General features: G+C 40.9%; 1 protein-coding gene across 4 annotated transcripts in view; it reads right to left on the reverse strand.

Annotated features, from left to right (window-relative positions):
* Nucleotides 1-3,481: 3,481 nt before the first annotated feature.
* Nucleotides 3,482-19,822, reverse strand: part of plekhm3 (pleckstrin homology domain containing, family M, member 3) — a 36,579-nt gene continuing 20,238 nt past the window's right edge. The window contains exons 6-8 of one of the 4 annotated variants that reach the window (XM_055032076.1): nt 16,143-16,206; nt 6,240-6,397; nt 3,482-4,709 (exon numbers count right to left, since the gene is read on the reverse strand). In XM_055032076.1, coding sequence (XP_054888051.1) covers nt 4,547-4,709; nt 6,240-6,397; nt 16,143-16,206 — 385 coding nt within the window. In that variant the 3' untranslated portion in view covers nt 3,482-4,546. Of the gene's footprint in view, nt 4,710-5,302; nt 6,039-6,163; nt 6,398-16,142; nt 16,207-19,822 lie in introns of those variants that run through there. The other 3 variants (XM_055032074.1, XM_055032075.1, XM_055032077.1) reach the window with 3 other exon arrangements.

The raw sequence follows: 19,822 nt of genomic DNA on the forward strand, positions 1-19,822 counted from the left end.
TCTATCAGAACTGGGAGTGAGTCTTGGTCAGTATCCTCCCTCAGGTCAGATACTGACCACTAAAACGCCCCTAAAAACCTCCAGCTTTGGTTTTACCAAAGCTGGAGGCCGCTGCAGCATCACCATCTGGCTCCAGTCCTTATTAATGCCCATTTTCTCCTGCTTCTGACAAATCGTTTTTGTTTCTTAGGTAAAACGGTCTCTTGCTGTCTAATACGCACCCAATACTATCAAAATCAACAACAAAGACGAGTCAGAGTGATTTCAGAGTGTGTGTTCTGGGTTAACAATTAATAGTTTCTACACACTTCGATTAAAAAAAAAAAGGAATAAAACAAAGAAACAAAGTTTGCATCAAACAAGAAACAAGGCTGAGTTGGAATAGAGGCAGAGCTGAGTTTTTCTTTATTTTAAACTATTATTTCTGAGTTTAATCAACAAATAGAGAATTTTTAACCGTCATTGAATCTTGGTTCTTAGTTGTTGCACGGCATCAATTCACTGCGACTTCAACGTGTCCTGATTTCATTGTAATAAATGGCAGGACAGACTGTTGAACGCCAGCCCCTAGTGGCCGTACGCGGTATCACCATCACATGTTTTCTGACTGCAAACTGTGTGCGTCGACCCGAATAGCATTTCTTCAGGTCACTCTTACAAAAATTAGTTTGGTCTTGAAAGTTGTTGAACTTCAGTGGGAAAACACTCTGACCTCGTTATTCGCAAATCTAAAATCTTTGATGCAAACTTGCTTAAATAGTCAGATTATCTAAATAGCACTGCCGTTAGCTCCCTTATTATTATTATTATTACTGAAAATAAACCAACAACGTATTGGGATCCCAGAAGCTGAAGTCACAAATTAGGAATAAAAAACCGAAAAATCTGTTACTGTTAATAAGTTTGTTTTTATTGGGTCAATTCATACAGAACCGGACATGAGGACGAGCTGCTTTGACCGAAAAACAACTCCTTGTGCTTGCATAAGAGATTGGCTGCAAAAACAAAACAAAAACAAAAACCACCTAAAAAAAAACCCAAAAAAACAAAACAGTTCAGAGGTTCAGTCCGTCTACTTTCCTTAAATACTGCATCATGTCTTTTGTAACAACGCGCCTGAAACGTCTTCAGCTGCAAACTGAAATCAAACGCAACTTCCAGTCGGACAGACTGCCAAGCAAACACACGTTAAAGGAATGGCAACAACACACAAAAATGTGCCAACAAATACAAAATGAAATAACTTATAAAGTGATCTGATGCACAACTTTAGCTGCAGAGGCAGAGTGCGGAGGCCTGCAGGCCCTTCAGCTCCATCGTCCCGGGAAACACACAGGACCAGTTTCCAACATTGTGTTTTTTTCACAGTGCTACAAATGAACTCCGTTCAGGTGAGTGAGGTCCCACTGAGATCTAAAAACCCGGAAAACAAAACAAACAAACAAAAATAAAGCAACACACCCTGGTAATTTAAAGGAAGCCTGTTTGTTCTGGATGCAACCGAGACGTGGCGATTTAAAAGCAACGCGGTGAGCGTCCTCTGAACTCAGCTGGCTGGGATTCTGATGATTGTGTCCATAATGTTGTGAACAATGAGCTCCGACCAGAAGGAAAGACGGAGTTTGGTGCTGATGGCTGAGTTTTGATGCTGCATTCAATTGGTGTGAATAATTAACACAACTTAAAGGAACAGTGCAGTCAAATAAACAAAACAACAGAAAATATCAAAACAAAACAAGATTTTTACTTTTGTAGCATGAACACTCAGCGAGGAACAAACACTTTATTCTCATAATCAAAACTACAAAAAAAAAACAAACATACAAAAAAGCATCAACCTCAAGAGAAATAAAAACACGCATGTCGGCCATTTTGTAGTTATTCTTTGACATTTTGTCCCCAGATTCTTCCATTTTACACCTGGCAACCCACAATTTCAAGTCGACCCCCCAAACCTTCAGGGCAGAAGTTCATTAATCATTGCAAGGATTTCCTGTCATGGATTACAGTGATCATTTATCAATAAATTCATAAATCTGATGCCTGTACTGCCCACTATTCCCTCTTCCCATCCACATTTGGGCCAAATGGCTAATAAAATAAGGCCCACTATGAATTCCTGATCGAACTAAATGAACAATTTAGTTTTTTCATTTGAAAACGATTACCTGAGAGCGACTTCTCTCAGTCGAGTCCCATCGCCCCCCTCAAAAACACCGGGTTTTCATGTCAGCTGACAAGTTTCTGTGGCTCAAATGAAACAAGACGAAACAAATGGCAGACAGATCAGCACTAAAGTCTCAGTGGAGCAGCAGCGAAGTTTTGTTTATTTGTTTCAGCCTGAGAGCAGCAGAAGTCCAGCCATCTCTTCCTGCAGGATGTGGGATTCACAGGAATTGTTACGGCCTTTCTGACCGGCGCTCGGTCCTTAAAATAACGTTTTTCCATCGTGAAGGAATTAATCAACCGAAAGAAATGCGGCGTTAAAAATAAATCTGGACATAAACTGCTCAAGTTTTCACCAAAATCTGGGCCAAAACCGGATGAGTCACAGCTGCTGGGTAATGTGGAAAAAGGGAAAGGTGGGCAATAAAAGGCCATCCAGGTTACATAGAGATGCTAAAAGCTAAAGCTGCTGTCAGCTCTGAGCGGCTACGCACGAGCAAAGCACAACAGGAAGTAGAATCGCAGAGGAGAGAGAGGGGAGGCGGAGGCAGCCGCGAGAGGAGCGCCGGTGAATTATTGACCTTTGATCTTCCAGACGGGACAAAATGAGCAGTCGGTGAATTTTAAAACCAAGTCGTTGTGCTTTTATATTTACAAGAGGAAAGGGAGTGGAAAAAAAATAGATTTTTGTGAAAAATCTAAGCGATAAATCAGGAAGATTCAAGAAAGGCCGGTTAATAAAGTCCGTGAATAAAGGTCTCTAATAGGGACAGTGAGTCCAGGTTGCTAACTTAGCTACTGAAAAGCAAAATGCACGTTTCAAAAACAAGTCGACACACATCTGCTGTCAATTCAGGCTGCGAGAGAGAACGATTCCTTCAGCAGATAACAGGAAGGATGAATATGTTACCGCAAACTTTTTGTGTTTGTCATTGAGTTGGAAATATTGACAGGATTTTCAATAATCTACATCCAGAAACTCATGCTTTATGGTGAAGCTAGCTCAGCTAACCAGGCTAATCAAGGGTTGGAAGAAACATTTTGAATGAAAACTAAAGTTAAGGAATCATTCTAGTCAATGAACGTCTGAGTTGAAATGTAAAATTAGAAACAAACCGTCAAAGATGAAATGTAGACTGCTTTTTCTCCTATAAGTATACTTTTTTTTCTTTTTTTGTGTGTGAAAACTGGATTTTCTGGAAATTCTGTTCTTGGCCAAACATCTCCGTATTTTTTCCTGCAGCTTTTATGACATTTTGGACATTTGTGCACAAAAGCGCCATGTGCTAAAAGAACTTCACTCTGTTTTTTGGCAACTTAGACTTGCTAAAGCTGAATGTCAAAGAAACAAAGAGGTTTTAATGGTTGTTTCTAAACCGTTCCCAGTTAAAGGCCCCGTAGGACCAGTTTTGAGCCGTGATCGCGCCGTCTCGTGGCCGCGAGAACAAATTCTGCATTTCTGAATGAGCTGCGTTTATCTGCGGGATCCTGTTGGTAATTCACAAAAGAAAATGGGATATTTAAAATAAAATGAACTCACAATTTGACAAAAAACACAAGTTCCGACGTGGCAAATCAAAAGATAAACTCTAAAAAGATTTTTTTCCACACCATTATTTCATACTTTTTCTGGACGGCTTGTGACCCGTTTAATGCAAGGAATGAGGAGGAGGAAGAAGATTACTGCCTGTCAACTTTCATGATCCCTAAAAACACTGGAGTATTGCTTCAAGACAGACACAATTCCCCCACTATGCGATTTCTAATGGCTACATTAGAAATAATTTAGAGTGTAACAATATTCTCGGTAGGCTTATAGCACTTAAGAGCAGATATATGTTGTTTCTCTTTTTAATCCACCATAGATTAATCAATTTTTCTGTTTTTTTAATCCAGGATAAAAAAAAAAACATCAAAAAGCATCAGCAGGCTCCTCATGTCGGGAAAAGGAAAGCAGCAGATTTTGTGCTTTGCTTCGTCGTCCTGTGTGCTGACTAACAGTTTGGCCTCTAAGAGGTCACGACAAGCAGCCAGGTTTCTGTGCTTCCACTTCCTGGTGTCATCGGCTGCGATTTGTTGCGTTCAACCTGGAGCAGGAGGTAAGCGAAGGCGGACGTGACTAGAGGGTGACGAGAACTCGGGCCTGTAGAGCCTTACGCAGCATTCGGTTCTTTCCTCCTTCCGTACAGAACGACGCAGGAAGCTCCGCGGCTGCATTCGTCCTGTGGCCAAAAAGCTGCAGCGAGCTCCAACCTGCAGGCGCAGGAGTAGAAAAAAAAAACAAACAAAAAACCCCCCCCAAAACTCAGACCCTTAGTCCCGTGTGGCGGCTGCATGCCGGCCCGTTTGCTCCTGGCCTCTGCGCTCGCGGCGGCGGACCTCAGGTGTCTTGGTACGGCAGGTGGAAGCAGCCGGGGCTGTCGTCGTCCGGCGACCAGAAGGACGACGGCCGCTTGTGGTGGAGCTCTCTGCGGACGCAGCGGGGACACGGCTGGGCTTTCTGTCGACACTCCGCGTGGAAAACGGCGCCGCAGCCGTCGCACCTGTCGGCAGGGAAACACCGAGGCCAATCAGGGCCGAAACGAACAATCCAATTAATCATGATCAATCCGATTAATCATGATCAATCCGATTAATCGTGATAATATTTGTAAATATTATTTGTATTGTTTCAGGCTAATTACTGCTCTGATTGTGGCAAATTGCATGTCTTAGTCAGGATGCTCTACTTAACAATAATTAGAAATCGATTATTTCAACAGTCGATTCATCACGACTGATCCAATTAATCACAATTGATCCCATTAATCACGGTTGCTCACAATTAACCAAATTAATTGCGATTAATAACAATTAAATCAGATTAATCGCAATTAATTCAACAGTTGATTCGTCATAATCAATCAGATTCTAAATTCTTCAAAAAGAAACTCAACCATTGGTTGAAAGAAAACCAGTTATGCACCCATTTACAATGAATGGAAAAGACTCTTATTGTTGTTGGAAAAGTAGTAGGAAGGTGTAAGAAACTTATGAACTCCTGCCCCATAAATTCAGACCATATTTTCAGTTGGACCCTGATTGTTAAATCAAAAAAAAAAAAATAAATGAACACAGGTTAATGTTCACATCCATCCACACTCTATTTTGTGCTTTGTAGTCTCAGGACAAAGACTGAAAGTTCAATATTGTGCTAATTCCTGCATACTTGCACTGCTTTGAGTTGTAGTAATGTTGATCATTTCCACTGTCCTAATCAAATCAATTTAAGTTAAAAACTTTTACGCCATTTCTGCAATTTCTTTTACAAAGTGAAGATCAGAACGAACGACTCCAAGGTTTCTATTTAGGTTTCGTTGCAATCTTGGTCGTGATCTTACGGCACGGTCAAAACTACAACTATGGCTTCCTATTTAAACACAACGACGGTAAATAGATTAAGTTCGACCTCCGGGGTCTAGTTGTTGCTCCGTTCTCCGCTGTCTGAGTCTTACTGGCCAGCAGACCCAGCTCTTATCAGTTCACACTTTAACACTCAGCTCAACAGCTGGGCGTAAAGGAGTGTGTGTGTGTGTGTGTGTGTGTGTGTGTGTGTGTGTGTGTGTGTGTGTGTGTGTGTGTGTGTGTGTGTGTGTGTGTGTGTGTGTGTGCCATGCCACGGCTCAGCATCTTTCAGCTCTTATCTCTCTGCCGTCTGCCTCTCTCTGACTCTCGGTGATGAAGACGAGGCTCTGGACTGTGTCGAGGAAAATCCCCTCTCCCTCTGACTCAGCCGGTGTTATGAACAAAACGCAGAGCGAAAGCTTTGGAGCGACACGTCCACGCAGATTATCACGTCTTAACGGCCAGAGGAAAAAAGTCCTGTTTGTTTTCTTCAATATAAAACAGTGAAGTCGGAGGTTTAAGATGATAAATAATCAGTGAAAACAAGTCAGTTCTTATTTTAGCTCACAGTAATGATGAAACTGTTCATACGGGATCTATCAACACCTCTTACATCAAGTCCGAACCGTGACTGAACGCGACCTCTCCGGGTTAGTCGGGGGCTCTGGAGCCGGTGTGAGGATGCGTACCTTCGCGTGACGTTCTCCTGAAAGGGGTAGATGACCTGTCCGTTCTGGCACAGCTCGCAGATGAAGCCCTTCTCTCGACACAGGCTGCAGCCGAACACGTGGGAGCTGGCGAATTTGATCACCTTGGACAGGAAGGGGGACAGTTTCCCGTCGATCACCTGGCGGAGGAAGGGGAACGGAGGACAGGGGTTAGTGATATCCAATGCCGATAAATGTTAAAAGCCTCCTAATCGTCCGTCGGCTCACTACATCATTATGACAACAGCTCTGGGCTTGGAGTCAACAAGCTCGGTCGGGGAAAACGCTTTGAAGAACAACAGCAGGGAGAACAATGCTGCGATCTTCTGCTTTCTTTAGAAAAAAAATTCTTTGATTGCTGTTGTGCAACGAGGCAGACTAAACATTGAGATAAGAAGCAAACCGTATCACTCATCAGACCAAAAAAAGATCTGCGGTTTCCATAAATCGCCCTCTGTCTGTCCAGAGTAAAGTTTTCTGCTGAAAACCTGACTACATGTCATCAAAAGTCACTAACTAGTGGTGTGTCTCTAGCACAACTCACAATCTAACCAGGGAAAATGCCTTAGATGATCCCTGCAGGAAACTGTGATCACACCTGTTGATGCAAGCTCATTCACAACTTGCAAATGTTTTTTTGCGCGGTCATCGCAGCTTTCCTGGACGTTTCCTGGAGTTCAGCTGAAGTCTGACCAATCCCATCAGCTGCCTTCTAATTTAACTTCCTGCTTTATGACGTCTTACGACATTCAAGATTGCATTAGCTTTTTACAACTAATACTAGCTAAACAGCTAATGTCAGCTAAATGTTAGCTAATTAGCTACACAGCGTTTTTACTGCACTAGAGACTCAATTTTTTCACTTTCCAAATTATTCTATAGATTAATAACGCGACCAAGTGTGACTTTTAAACCGCTAAACTCGAGTTTTACCTTTGACTTAAAGCTTTTAAGCAGAAATGTTTTGCTTTTGAAGACGACTGTTTTTGCAATTGTTCTGTTAATTACAAATACTTCTGGGGTTTTCAGCAATAACCTTTGGCCTACAGCATTCACGCTGCACTTTTGCATGGAAAGGCTCATTTTCTAGTTTTATTTGTGTAAACGGAGCTATTTCAAGAACACTTTAAATATTAACTATCCTACAGTCCTGTATTTATTGATTTTTTCCCATGACGATGTTATGGCAAACATGGCAAACTCCGACTGCAACTTTAAAGAAAAAATATATATCTGCAACAGTCACTAAAAACAATAATCTGGTGGGACTGTTTAAATCAAACTAAACAAAAAGGTGACAGAAGAATAGTGCTAAAGAGGCGTAAAACACATCCTATAAAGCAGATTAAACTTAAATGGCAACAACGACACCAAGGCTGTTGTTGGTTTAGATGGAGAAGAACAACGAAGAGGAGAGGAAGCAGAAGGAAGAGAGGGCAACAGAACGGCCATCTTGTTTTTTGAGTTTTTAAAAGGAGAAGCGGAAAAAACAGAGGAGGAAGTAGGAGAGAGTGGCAGAGGTATAATAAACATGAGATCTTGAGAGAGAAGCGAGAGCCTGCATTCAGACACGAGTGGTTCCACCTGGCAGAGCTCTGGACCTCCCAATTATAAGCTCCTTCACGCTGTTTTTCAGACGACGAGAGGACAAGAGGAGGACTTGAGGCAGCGAGTGGAGGAAGAAACCACACACGCACATAGATGAAACGCAAAACACTAAGATGTACTCATCCCGTTTCCCCTGAATCCGATCGAGCCGAGTAAAGAGCTGCGACACAAATGAAATGGTCTTTGGCAGCGACCCAAACAGAGCCTGTGCAGCTCATCGCAAGACACTGACAAATATGGCCTTAACAACAGATAGAAAAACAGTGTCGGACCAATTAGACTGCATCGTTTTGATTGGTCCTAGCCAATCATTCCTGTAAAATAAAGGTAAATAAAGCACTTTTTCAGTATTTATGCTTTTGTTTTTCAGGTTGTCAAAGTGTACAGGAACTTCAAATGAATAAAGAATGTGCCTGGGGTATAATTACGATGCGACACAAAGGCAATGATTCTCTTAAATGCTCTAACAAAGAGGTAGACTTCTGTGTACTCAGGAAATAGCTAACCCACCTACAGTGCGAGCAACATGTAAAGAGCTCAAATGAACCAAAACTGCGACACAAGAGGGAAATAAACAAAGCACTTGCTTCAGTTCACTGTTCATCTTGGGATCCCCAAGTCTCCATGATGACCGTTCCATGCTACCTCCTCGACGACGGTTTGTTTTCTAATTGATGCCCCAAGAAAAATTTACTTCCTGGCCAAACATTACAACAACAAACCTGTGGACTTTAATTCAGTGTGATTGTGATAATGACAAGAAAAGCCAACATATGGTACTTATTCCTGAGTTTCTTTAGGCAATAAGGACTACATCACACAGAGGTCAGCCCCACATATAGCTCTTGACAGACACTTCCATTAGCAACATGCTTCATTAGGACACCAGACACATAAACAAGTGTGATTTGAACCACTAAACTGCACACAGTAACTGCAATTAATTACATTTTCAAATGGATTGACATTTATTGATATTCTCATGAAACAAACTATGGAGGAAATGGTAAAATAACAATCCCAACGATACCTTTTGGGGGTTTTTAAACATAATTAATTGGAACAATAAATCAGAATGTGTATCGTTTATCACAATAAATGATAAACCACCTCTACACCTACTAAATATTAGGTCCATATTAAAGTGCATGCACTGGTATCTGAATGTTTCTGTATGATTTGATATTTCTGTCCTCGAATTGGATGGTTTGACTTGGAAAAAGCACCTTGAGATGAGCTGAATTGACGCAGTTTGCACAGGTAGGGAATGCTTTTACACTAAAACAGAAATGCTGTAAACAAGTGTTGAGCATTTAAAATAAAGGAACGTGCTCGGTTGAGTCCAGATAATCAAGTTCTAACGGCAGCCAGACGGATCGGGCCGATCCCGAGGGAGGCAGAGAGACGTGCGTGTCTCCCTCCACCCACACCAAGCCAAACCAAACCCAAAGTAAAGCAGGCCTGCTCAGTCCGGTCCTGCCCAGTTCACATGACGAATGGATCTGCTGATGGAGGCTGACAGGCTCGGTAATTAAGGCCCCCTATAATTGGACTGGGCAGAGTCAAGCGAAAGGCAGCAGAGCTCTGGTGACTGACTGGCTCTCCGAGGGGAACGGCGGGGAAAAGAGCAGGAAGGCGGCTGGTCTGACGGAGAGGCATGGGAGTAACTCTGTGAAAGAGTGAAACCTTGACAAACAGTAAATCACATCCAGCTTCCTCCGCGTGGATAAAGCCTGGGTGCTTTTCATCGAAACATCCAATTCCAGGAGCTTGTTTTTATCAAAACTAGTTGGCTATGGTCAAAATTGGCTTTCATTTTCAATGCCCATACGTCAGCCGTTACTGTCGCAGTAAATAATCACTGACCGTTTTATTAGCTACATGAAAGTGCCACTGGGTGTTGGTATCACAGCAGGACAATAATTCCGACTGTGAAATTTAATATGAACCTATAAATACATAGAAAAGTTGCAGTTGTCCTTGGAGACGACAGTAAAACAGCTGCAGTTCAGAGTCGAGGAGTTCGGACCTCTGCAGGTTTCAGAACCGGACTAAGATCATTTAGAGATGCTGCGATCAGAATTTACTGACTAATATCTGATCTCCAAATGTTGCAAGTGTTTGTCCAGCTGAATTTTTCTCTTCAAGAACAATGATAGAGCATTTTAGGGATGAAACGATCGATCGGGTTAATTGTGATAAAATCCACTATTGGAAACCAAATTTAGTAATTGACTCATCGACAACTGGATTCCAAAAAGGCAATTTTCTGAAAAAAGCAACACACTCAGAGCAGGAATCAAGTGAAAGCTGTACAAAAATACCATATATACATTTTGCATTTAAGATACTCCCCCCCCCTAAAAAACACATTTGTCTGTAAATACGTTCTAACCAGAACTCAAGTGGCGATTTCAGCTTCACCTGGTTCAAATTTTACAGAAAAACAAATCTCCTATTAAGTGTCTATCCAATCATCAATTGCCTAATCCAGAACATAGTCACTAAGTCAAGCAGAAAGGCCGGAGCTTTTCACACATTGACGTTAGATTGATTTTTTTTACCTGCAGGTCTTTGCTGCAAAAGATCAAGCATGCACTAAATTAATGCTGTTATTGCATTTTTTAACAACACGATGTTTATGTTCTTATTTATAAAAAATAACTGAATTGTTCCCTTGGATCTTTTAAAGCATATCTAATATTTAAAAAAATGCATAAATGGCTAAATGTGCCATTACTTTTATCTGATTAATGCCTGATGTTTGCTGTGGGAGGATCCTGAAAGAGTGAAATGAACCCGTCCCAAACAGATAACTAAACCAAATATTCAGCCAACAGATAATCACACAGTGTCAACCCAATTCTTCTTGTCTGAGGAACAAATCCAGAAAAGGAAGATAAGACACTGACCGTGATCAGCGTTCAGTTTAGGGAACATATACTAACAAGAGTTTTCCAAGCTATAATGAGGTCTGCACGGCATCCTCTCTGGATTACACAAGGTAGAAAGTGAATGTCTTCCACAGATATTCCAACCATTTTACGCTCAAATCCAGTCTAACCACTGCAGGGGGAAGGAAGCGCAGCATCAAGTAGAGTCATGTTGAGTGAGCTAAACAGCTAAGCTAAACATCCTGCAGCTAGCATGTAGCGAGCCTGTTTCTATAGTTACTGCTGATGCTGAGATCTACAGGTCATGTCATGACCTCAGACAGCTACATATAAATAGATGATCGTTTTTGTCTCCTTGCATACCTTTGAAGCTTTGGTTGTTTCGTCCCCTAGCATTTTTTCTTATTTTTTAGGTAGAAACTAAAGTTATTTTGCCACATTAGAGATTTATTAATTTTTTAAAAGTATGATGTCAGAATTTCAGAATGATCAAAGGTCAACTGGTGTTTATGTGGAAAATTATAACAATACGTGGAAGTATCATGTAGTCTAAAGTCTTTAGAGAATAATGCATGATTAAGTTAAATTATATTTCATAATTTTTTTATTACTATGTTGAAATTTAATGAACATCTGATGACATAAGACTAAACTGTAATGCGGTCAAATCCTGAAGAGGATGAACCTCAGGTTATTTTTATCACACACACCCACACACAGGTGTTTGGACTCAAGTGTTTACAGATACACTCCACAACGGGCTGCGGTTGCCACTAAGTATATCTTGTATTAATTATTACCATGTGCAAATGTTTGTCGTCGTGGTTTCTCAGTTTCGTTTTTTCCTTTCTTTCTGAAGGTGTAGAAGAAGACTAAAGAGGTGTCTTTTATTCTCTTTCTTACATTTTTTTTATCTCCTCTATTCTTATTTCCTTTAAAAATGTACGTTTTGCTCCACCCCTCTTCATTTGTTTTGCATTTTTGTCTCGTTCCTTTTCTCAATTTTGAGTCCCATACTGCTGGACAGAACGAGCTAAAATCTTACTCGTTTAAAAAACGGTTCTTGAAAAAGTAGCAAGAGTCTATTTTTTTCCCTAAGATCTGCATGCTTTCTTTAGTTGCTTCTGTGTGAAAGAGACGAGTGACAGAACCAGAACCGAAGAGAGGCTGACGTTCGCTCAATAGTTGTTTTTGCTCAATCATACTTGAAGTTTCAGCGATCATTGAGACAGAACTCCAAATTATGGGACACATTTGCTTTTATATTTCAGAAATACGTTGGACAAAGTCAAACCTAAAGTAGATGATGATACTCTGACAAGTAATCAATAAAATCATTCAATTTTAGATGAAGAATGAATAACGTTGAATCAGATAAATTATTGAGGCCGATTTAAAAAAAAAAGATATGTCTTAATAATGAGTCTGAAAAGGTTCTTAAAACTTAAATACAATTAAATGGTTTAAATATTTTACTTAGATAACATGAGAAACATTTATGAAAATCCTTAATTACAAAGAAAAATAAACAAATGCTTTACGTACACGGCTATAAAATGCTTCGCTAAGGAATGCAGAACGGGTTAAATGGCAACATGAGGCGTAATTTATGTGCTTTAAAGTCATTTATTTTCGATAATTGCCAGAGCACAGCAAAAGTCCATACCATCTAATATCGCAGTTTAGACAAAACATAAAGTATCAACTGAATTATTAATTTTATCTGGAAAAATCTCTGCACCTGGATTATCTTTGACCTTTTCCCGTCTAAAAAAAGCTCCCACAAAAACCCCCCAATAACAAACACCCACTTTTCAGCTTTTCTCTCTCTGCCCCTCCTCCTCCAGTTCAAACTCTTTCTCTGCTGCACGCAGAGTCTTTGTGCTCCAAAACCTCCTAATCCCCTAAAACTGCTGTTTAACAGCCGTTAGCGTGCCCTCCTCGTTCACACACGCACACACACACACACCCACACACACACACACTGAAGCTTCATTGAGAAACTGGCCAGCCAGCTGGGATAACGAGGCTGGGGAGAACCGGGGTGAACTCTGTTTGGATAACGCGCTCTCCTCCATTAAAGGGAAAATACACAAAACTTGATGGGTGTTGTGCATAAAGTGGAAACTGTACCTCTGTTGGCTGCAGGAGTTGCTAAAATTGGGTTTCAGTAAAACTACAAATACAAACTACATCACACCATTTTATTATCAACACTTTTGCTCTCATTAAAAAACAGAAAACTGATATAATATTGGCATCCATGATATTAATTTATAATTCAAATGAACTTCACCAATAAAATGGATTAAATTAGCAAATCCACAGTTTTTAAAACGCTTATTAAGCTGAATACTTTCTGTTCTGCTCTTTCTGGAGAAATAGAAATATAGCAATGTGATATTAGCAAAGTGCAAAAACTGAGGGTAAGTGTCAACATTTACAGCAATAGATTGAAAAGACAAGTTTTACCTGGGAGTTTTTATTTGTTTGCTAAAAAGCAGAAGATGAACAGAGATTTAAGTTTTCAGCGTCGCAAGCGTTCATCACGCAACACCTTAGGGTTCACCTGAACAAATCGAAAGCTTTGGAATGTCCTAGCCAAAGTCTAAAACTTGATGCAACACTTAAAATGGACAGACGTGGCAAAGTCTCCAAGTGAGAGAGGGTTAATATTGATAGACTATCACTTAGGAAGACTAAATGTTGTTCTTGAATCAGGAGTTTTCTAAGAATTTCTAAGTTTAGCCTATGAAATCAAGCCATTGTTGCCTTTTTGTCATATGTTCCACCAACTCTCAGTTGGTTTTTGGGTTGAAAAGTGCATCATGTATGTCACCGTAAAGGTGGGAAACACATCGCTTCTTTCCAAGACAGAATTGGACGTCCTGAAGAGGTGATGCTTGAAGACGGATAAAAACTGCTAAGCTGTCTTTATGCCATCGATGTTTAGGTTCTTGGAACCTGATAGGTGATTTATGAACGACCCCTGCTGCACCACTGCAACATTTCAGCTGATTATCTTAATCATTTTTCACAGTAACATAAAAAAAAGCGACTTCATTTTGTTGCATGCTGTTACTTAAGACAATAAAATGACAACTTTGAAATCTCATATGACCGTAAAGTTTAGGACACCCGATACTTTTCCCATCTATGTTTGCTCCGCCAGCGGCTGAACCCTTGAGGAGAAGGTGGAAATCTTTCTGAGAAACACCTAGCGTTTACTTAAGAGGCCTCTGGGTGTCTGGTCAAGTTTGAGTGGAGAGGCATGCCAGGCATACAGGGAATGCCAGGGTGTCACTGTGGGAAGCAGGCTGCATGCATACACACAAACATTTTCTTCCTGCTACTTTAGTCTTCGCACAAAACCACAGAAACCGCCCCTAAAGCCGGCCGAGGAACTGCGTTGAGTGTCCCGAGACAAACACATATGGCTTCTAGAAAACCAACTGGCTCCTTATTGAGGGGGGGAGTGTGAGGGGGTTTAGGGTGGAGGCTGTTTGTCAGGAGGTGAAAAGACTAATGTGGTCCAAGCTTTAGCCGGAGAAGCTCAGCCTTCGCTGACCTCTGAGCTGGAACAAAAAAAGCCACGTTGATCAAGTGCGTCATTTTATTCAGGAGGAGAATCAAAAGAAACAAGCTTGTTAATATGGAAAACCAATTAAGAGGCAGAGTGCTCGAGAATCTCCGACAGAGAGAGAGAGAGAGAGAGAGAGAAGTGGTGGGTGGGAGGAAAAGAGGAGAGGGCAGACTCTGTCAAAGACTCTTGTTGAAATTAGTAGCAAATGTCTGCTTTGGGGGGTTTTCTGAGCGACTCGTCGAGCTTTAGCAGGGGAGCGCACATGTGCGGCGAGCGTGTGTGTGAGGCTGAGGGGATGTTGGGGAGAATGGAGGGATGTCACGCTTTGTTTTTCTGCCTGTTGATTCTGAATGTGACCAATTAGTGAAGCAGAGAGAGACACAGAGTGTGGGAGTGGAGGAGGGGGGTCCAATCTCTTTCACCGTGAGAGTCTGAGGCCGATCTCTGAGTCAGAGCGGGATGAAAGCAGAGGGGAAGAGAGGAAAAAAAAAAAAAAAGAAAAAAAAACGGGGCCAAGCTACTACATAATGAACATAATGACAAACAAAAGGACTTTTCAGTCATTTCTGCTCGCTTTTCCTCAGACCCCCAACTCAGTTTGATGGCTCGGCGCTGAACTGCGGGGAGTCCGGGGCGTGTTTTCTTTTTCTCCGTTTTTTTTTTTTTTTTTGCTACAAAAATGTGAGTCTTTCATGTGAAGCTGAAAACAATGACATCTTTTAAAACAAACTGGAGCCAAAGGTGAGCAGACAGCCGACAGAGGACGGTCAGCCGGGAAAACAATCATTATGCAAATAATCCTCAGAGGCGTTTTGACTGAAGTTTTCAGACAAAATGCCTCTGAGGATAGTTATATACATGGGTGCACTGACTGCCGTTTTTTGGCTGATCACCAATCTTTAAAGAGCCTGGCCTGCCAATTTAAATTTTAAATATGTATATTTTTTTCTGAAAAAATATAGTGACAAAGTTGCTAGATTAGCAACATTGGGGTGACGACTCGTACAGATACTGACTAATTGCAAATCTCCCAAAATTAAGAAAATCGAGGACGATTTATTGTCATTGCAACTTATCTGTGAACCCGATATATATTGTAAATACCTTTTTAGATTCATTCCTTAATCATTAAACAATGTCCCCAAACCTCTTCACATACTTTAGTATCTCAGCTGTTAGAAACATAAACCCGGTGTGGGCATAAAGAAGCTAGAGTCCATTCATCTGGCCATATATTACCGAAATAAACAGAAACTTAGCATCATATTAAATATTGTGCCAAAGCAGTATTTTGCAAGGCGTTACTTTTTTGTGTCAGAGAAATACATCTGTTAAATGTGGATATCTTTCTTACAACTGAATCTCAGCCATTGTTTAAACTTTGGTTAGACCAAAAAATAAAAGATGGAATAATATATCCAAACGATGGTTTTCAATGAACTTTCCAAAAGAGAGGATTTGAATTAAATTTGTCTCCAATTATCTCAAATATTGTGAAATCAGAAGGCTATAAATGCCACAAGCTTATTATTCAAACTTTCTCAAACTGTTTAAAGGCATGTTCACCTCAGTCGATGTAAATTTATGATTTTGAAGATCGAAATTGCAACTAGAATATTCTCCTTTTTAATATTATGAAACTAGCTAAGAGATATAACAACAGACACTAAGTAGGAAGGTTTGCTTTGATAAACAGAATAAGAAAAACAACGTATGTGTCTTTAGTCAGCGACTAAAATACGTTATTTCTGTTGTATACGACTACAACTCCCATGTATGTTTGAGTGTGTAAATGTGTACCTGCTGCAGGTCAGCCAGAGAGTACAGGTGAATGTGCTGCAGAAGGTATTCCCTGGGAAAAATCCTGTCAGAGACACAAAAACATTTACTCATTTTCCCCAAATCAGATCAACTGGATCACATGAAGTCATTTTATGCCGATGGAAACATCTAAATCTTTCCTTTCCCATCAGATAAAAAGAAGATTGAGCCCAGTAAAGTTTATTATGTGCCACAAAGAGACACATAATTGTTAGGTGGAAGGAAAATGATGAATTTAAATTATCTTAGCAAGCAAATATCTGAGACCCTGCTACCTCTAAATAAAACCTTTTGATTCCCTTCAGAAGTAACCTAAGTAGTAACTTGGCAAAGAAATGGCCAAGTTACTACTTAGCTTACTTCTAACTTGGCCATTTCTTTGCCAAGTTACTGGCAAAGAAAATGGGCATAATGATGCCCAATTCTCATCTCCGTTCAGTGCTCCATCTGGACTTTCTTCCATTGAAGTGGATTCCTACAGTAGAATTTCAACCGGGCCAATCAGCAAAGAGGAGTAGAAGTTGTGAATGATGACAATTTTCTGCGCTGTTTTAGATTCACAGTCTGCCTGCAGTTTCAGCAATGGTGGGGGAAGAAGTGAAGGAAGTCGTTCAGTCTGTGTTGGCCACGCTTCCAAGTACTGAATTAATACTAACAGCCAACACTGCTGTCTTCTCAGCAGAGGATGATTATTTACAGTGCAAGGAATATCTAGTAGGCTTCATGTGGTCAAACAGCCCAAACGTTAGCGATTGGATCAAATTTAAAACTTTGAGGGTGCAGACCTTCTGTACAAAGCAAAAATTAGAACCAGGGGCTTAGTTTCATCAGGCTATCTAACTAGTAAAATGTCTATTTGTGTGTATAAAGCCGTCAATTAATATAAATTGACGGCCCTGAGGAAACTAGAGAGGTTTAAGCCAACATCAAGAAGACCAAGAAACACAGCCAGCAAGCCAAGGGTCAAGGGTCAGGGTTTAAACTGTCATCCCAATCTTTGAACATCCCATGGAGCAATGTTCAATCTGGAAATGGAAAGAGAACAGGGTAACAAGAGAGCAGTAACCAGAGAAACAACCTGGACCCATGAAAACTTGGGTGGGAGAATCTGCTGACGGGAGCAGAGTGTCAAGAAGAAAAGCCACCGTTGAAAGAATCCATCAGGAGTCTTGTTTAAAATGTATCACAAGTCACTTGGTGTTGGTCTACCACATAAAATCCCAGTAAAACACAAGGAAGTGCAACATAAAATGTGAAAAAGGTGAAAGGAATACAAATAATTTTACGTGTTCCTGCAGCAGTAATACTTCAAGGTCAGAACAAGGTCAGATAATCTGCCTCGGTGTGTGAAGGTCTCCTCTCGGACAGCCGAGATAGACGGCACTGCGGTAAATCCCACCTAAAGCTGTGATGAGTGTCGCTACGGTACACGGACACGTGTGATCCAGACACACCATGGCGATAGACACCAACAATAATCTGATGTTTGGCAGGTTACCAACGGTTACCGCATCAGCATTAGCGACAACAAAACACGCCCAGACACAAAAAACCGAGATTGTGCCGCGTGTGTCGATCTTGATTAGAAACACTTGAGAGCTAACACTTCAGAAGATTAGATTAGAAAGGCCTCACACAGAATTGCAAATGTACACAAATAGCAACTACTTAAATATTTATGTTTGCAAGACCTTATAACCCTCAAGTCTACATTTTACCGCAGGATTTTTCACTGCATGACACACACCTTTGATCAAAACTGTTATCACTCTGGGATTATGATGGTTTACCAAAGGAAGGTCTGACTTCGCCAAGTGTGAGGAGTACAAAGTAAGTGGTAAGTGTCAAGGTGGCAAATCAAGGCTTTCTATCACCAAGTTATCTCACCCTACTTGAGTCAGAAAATGCATGTTTGTTGCATAATTCAACCTTTTATTATTTTACCAATTCCCCAACAACACAAATAATAAAGTCTGACCTGAAAGTGGAAACTTTTAAGCATTTTATTATGAATTTAGCCAAACAAAAGATGTGATGCACTTCACTGACATAGACTCCTTTAATCATTTTCAGAATTGTACTTTCCAGTCATTGTCAAAACTATGACACGTTTCCTGTCAATGAGATAAAATACAACATGACTGTTCAGAACGCCGCAGACGTTTTTAAAACTACCAGATATACATCTGATTTAATTTCACCAATGGCAGTGGGAAAAAATTGGAGGTTTTAGGGTTGTGGGTTAAAAATGTCAGAATTGGGCCATTCAGATTGCCATGAAAAAGTTGGATACGAGTCCCATACGGGTGAAAAAAAGAAAAAAAAAATATCACAAGATTTGGGTTGCATTTGCCCGCTGCATGTTTAAACCTTCATCTAAACAAAGATCATACTTATGCACTACTGTGACTTACTCTGTTCCATAAAATCAGACTAAAACACAGTTATCTAAGATTGTAATGTGATAAAATGTGACAAAGTTCAGCTACAGCAGCGCTTCTCAATTCCGGTCCCACCCACCCTGCATGTTTTAGGTGTTTCCCTGCTGCCACACACCTGGATTGAATCTATGGGTGATTAACAGGCTTCTGCAGTTCTTGCTGCCTGCAGAGGAGGTAATGCAATCATTTGTGCCTGAGGATTGGAACTGACAAGCACTGAGCTACGGGAATGTACATTCAGGTTTTAGGCGCAAGTAGGGATCGTCTGGTTTGATTCAGGTGATAAAACTACATCACTTCATAATCAAATGGCCAACAGTAGAACTTACTGTGTGCCATTATTTACTTTGAAAAAAGACTGCACCAAAATTCCCCCCAGAAAAAGATCTTCTCTGCATTTTTGCGAACTGATTGTAGGACATGGAGTCAACTTGACCACACATTATTTATCCCAGTATCCCTGGAAACAGATCCCCTATCGTTCCAACCATCGTTTACTAACAGTTTTAAACAACCAGCTGTGCTTGTGAAAGTTTACAGTTTTAATCCGCTGATTTTTTTATTTATCCGCATCAGCAGCGAAGCAGCTTTTCGAAGAAGATTTATGAAGCTCCAGGCTTATAACAAGTCGCTCACGTTTTGATTGGCTGCTGATCCCCAGGAGCCCGCCCCCAGCACCTGACGAAAGCGGGTCGCTCCTCTGGTCCAGCAGGAAGCTGGCGTTTTTTGTGGAAACACAAAGAACTGGGGCGCAGTTAGCACGAGCACCGCCTCAACAGTTTGGTGTAAAAACTGTGTGTGCGTGTCCACAGATTTCTCTTTTCAGACCCCTGACCCCCATGTAGACGGATGACATCAGGAAGGTTTTAGTGCCACAGGCCTCATCAATCCTGGAGTGTTTAGAAGTGGTGGGCCGCTGGCCGGCATCGGCTAATGGGACAGAAGTAAACACAGAAAGCCACAACGCTTCTCTGAGCAGCAACTCGCTTTATTTAGCTGATCTTGGTCGAACAAAGTAACACAAAGATATTTGAAGCTTGCTGATGAGAATGTAAAAGTAATGTTTCAGAATTTTCACTGCAGCTGTCATTCAAAAGGAGATGAAACGTCACATTCAGAGGGGGGTAGGTTTACACTGCTGCATACTCAAATTGTGGCCAAACTATGATAAGTTGGAAAAAAATAAATAAACGTATGCGTCTAGGTTCTTTCAGTGAA

Source organism: Poeciliopsis prolifica, unplaced genomic scaffold (genome assembly GCF_027474105.1).
Source record: "Poeciliopsis prolifica strain line A6 unplaced genomic scaffold, Auburn_PproV2 SCAFFOLD007, whole genome shotgun sequence".
Taxonomy (NCBI): Eukaryota; Metazoa; Chordata; class Actinopteri; order Cyprinodontiformes; family Poeciliidae; genus Poeciliopsis; species Poeciliopsis prolifica.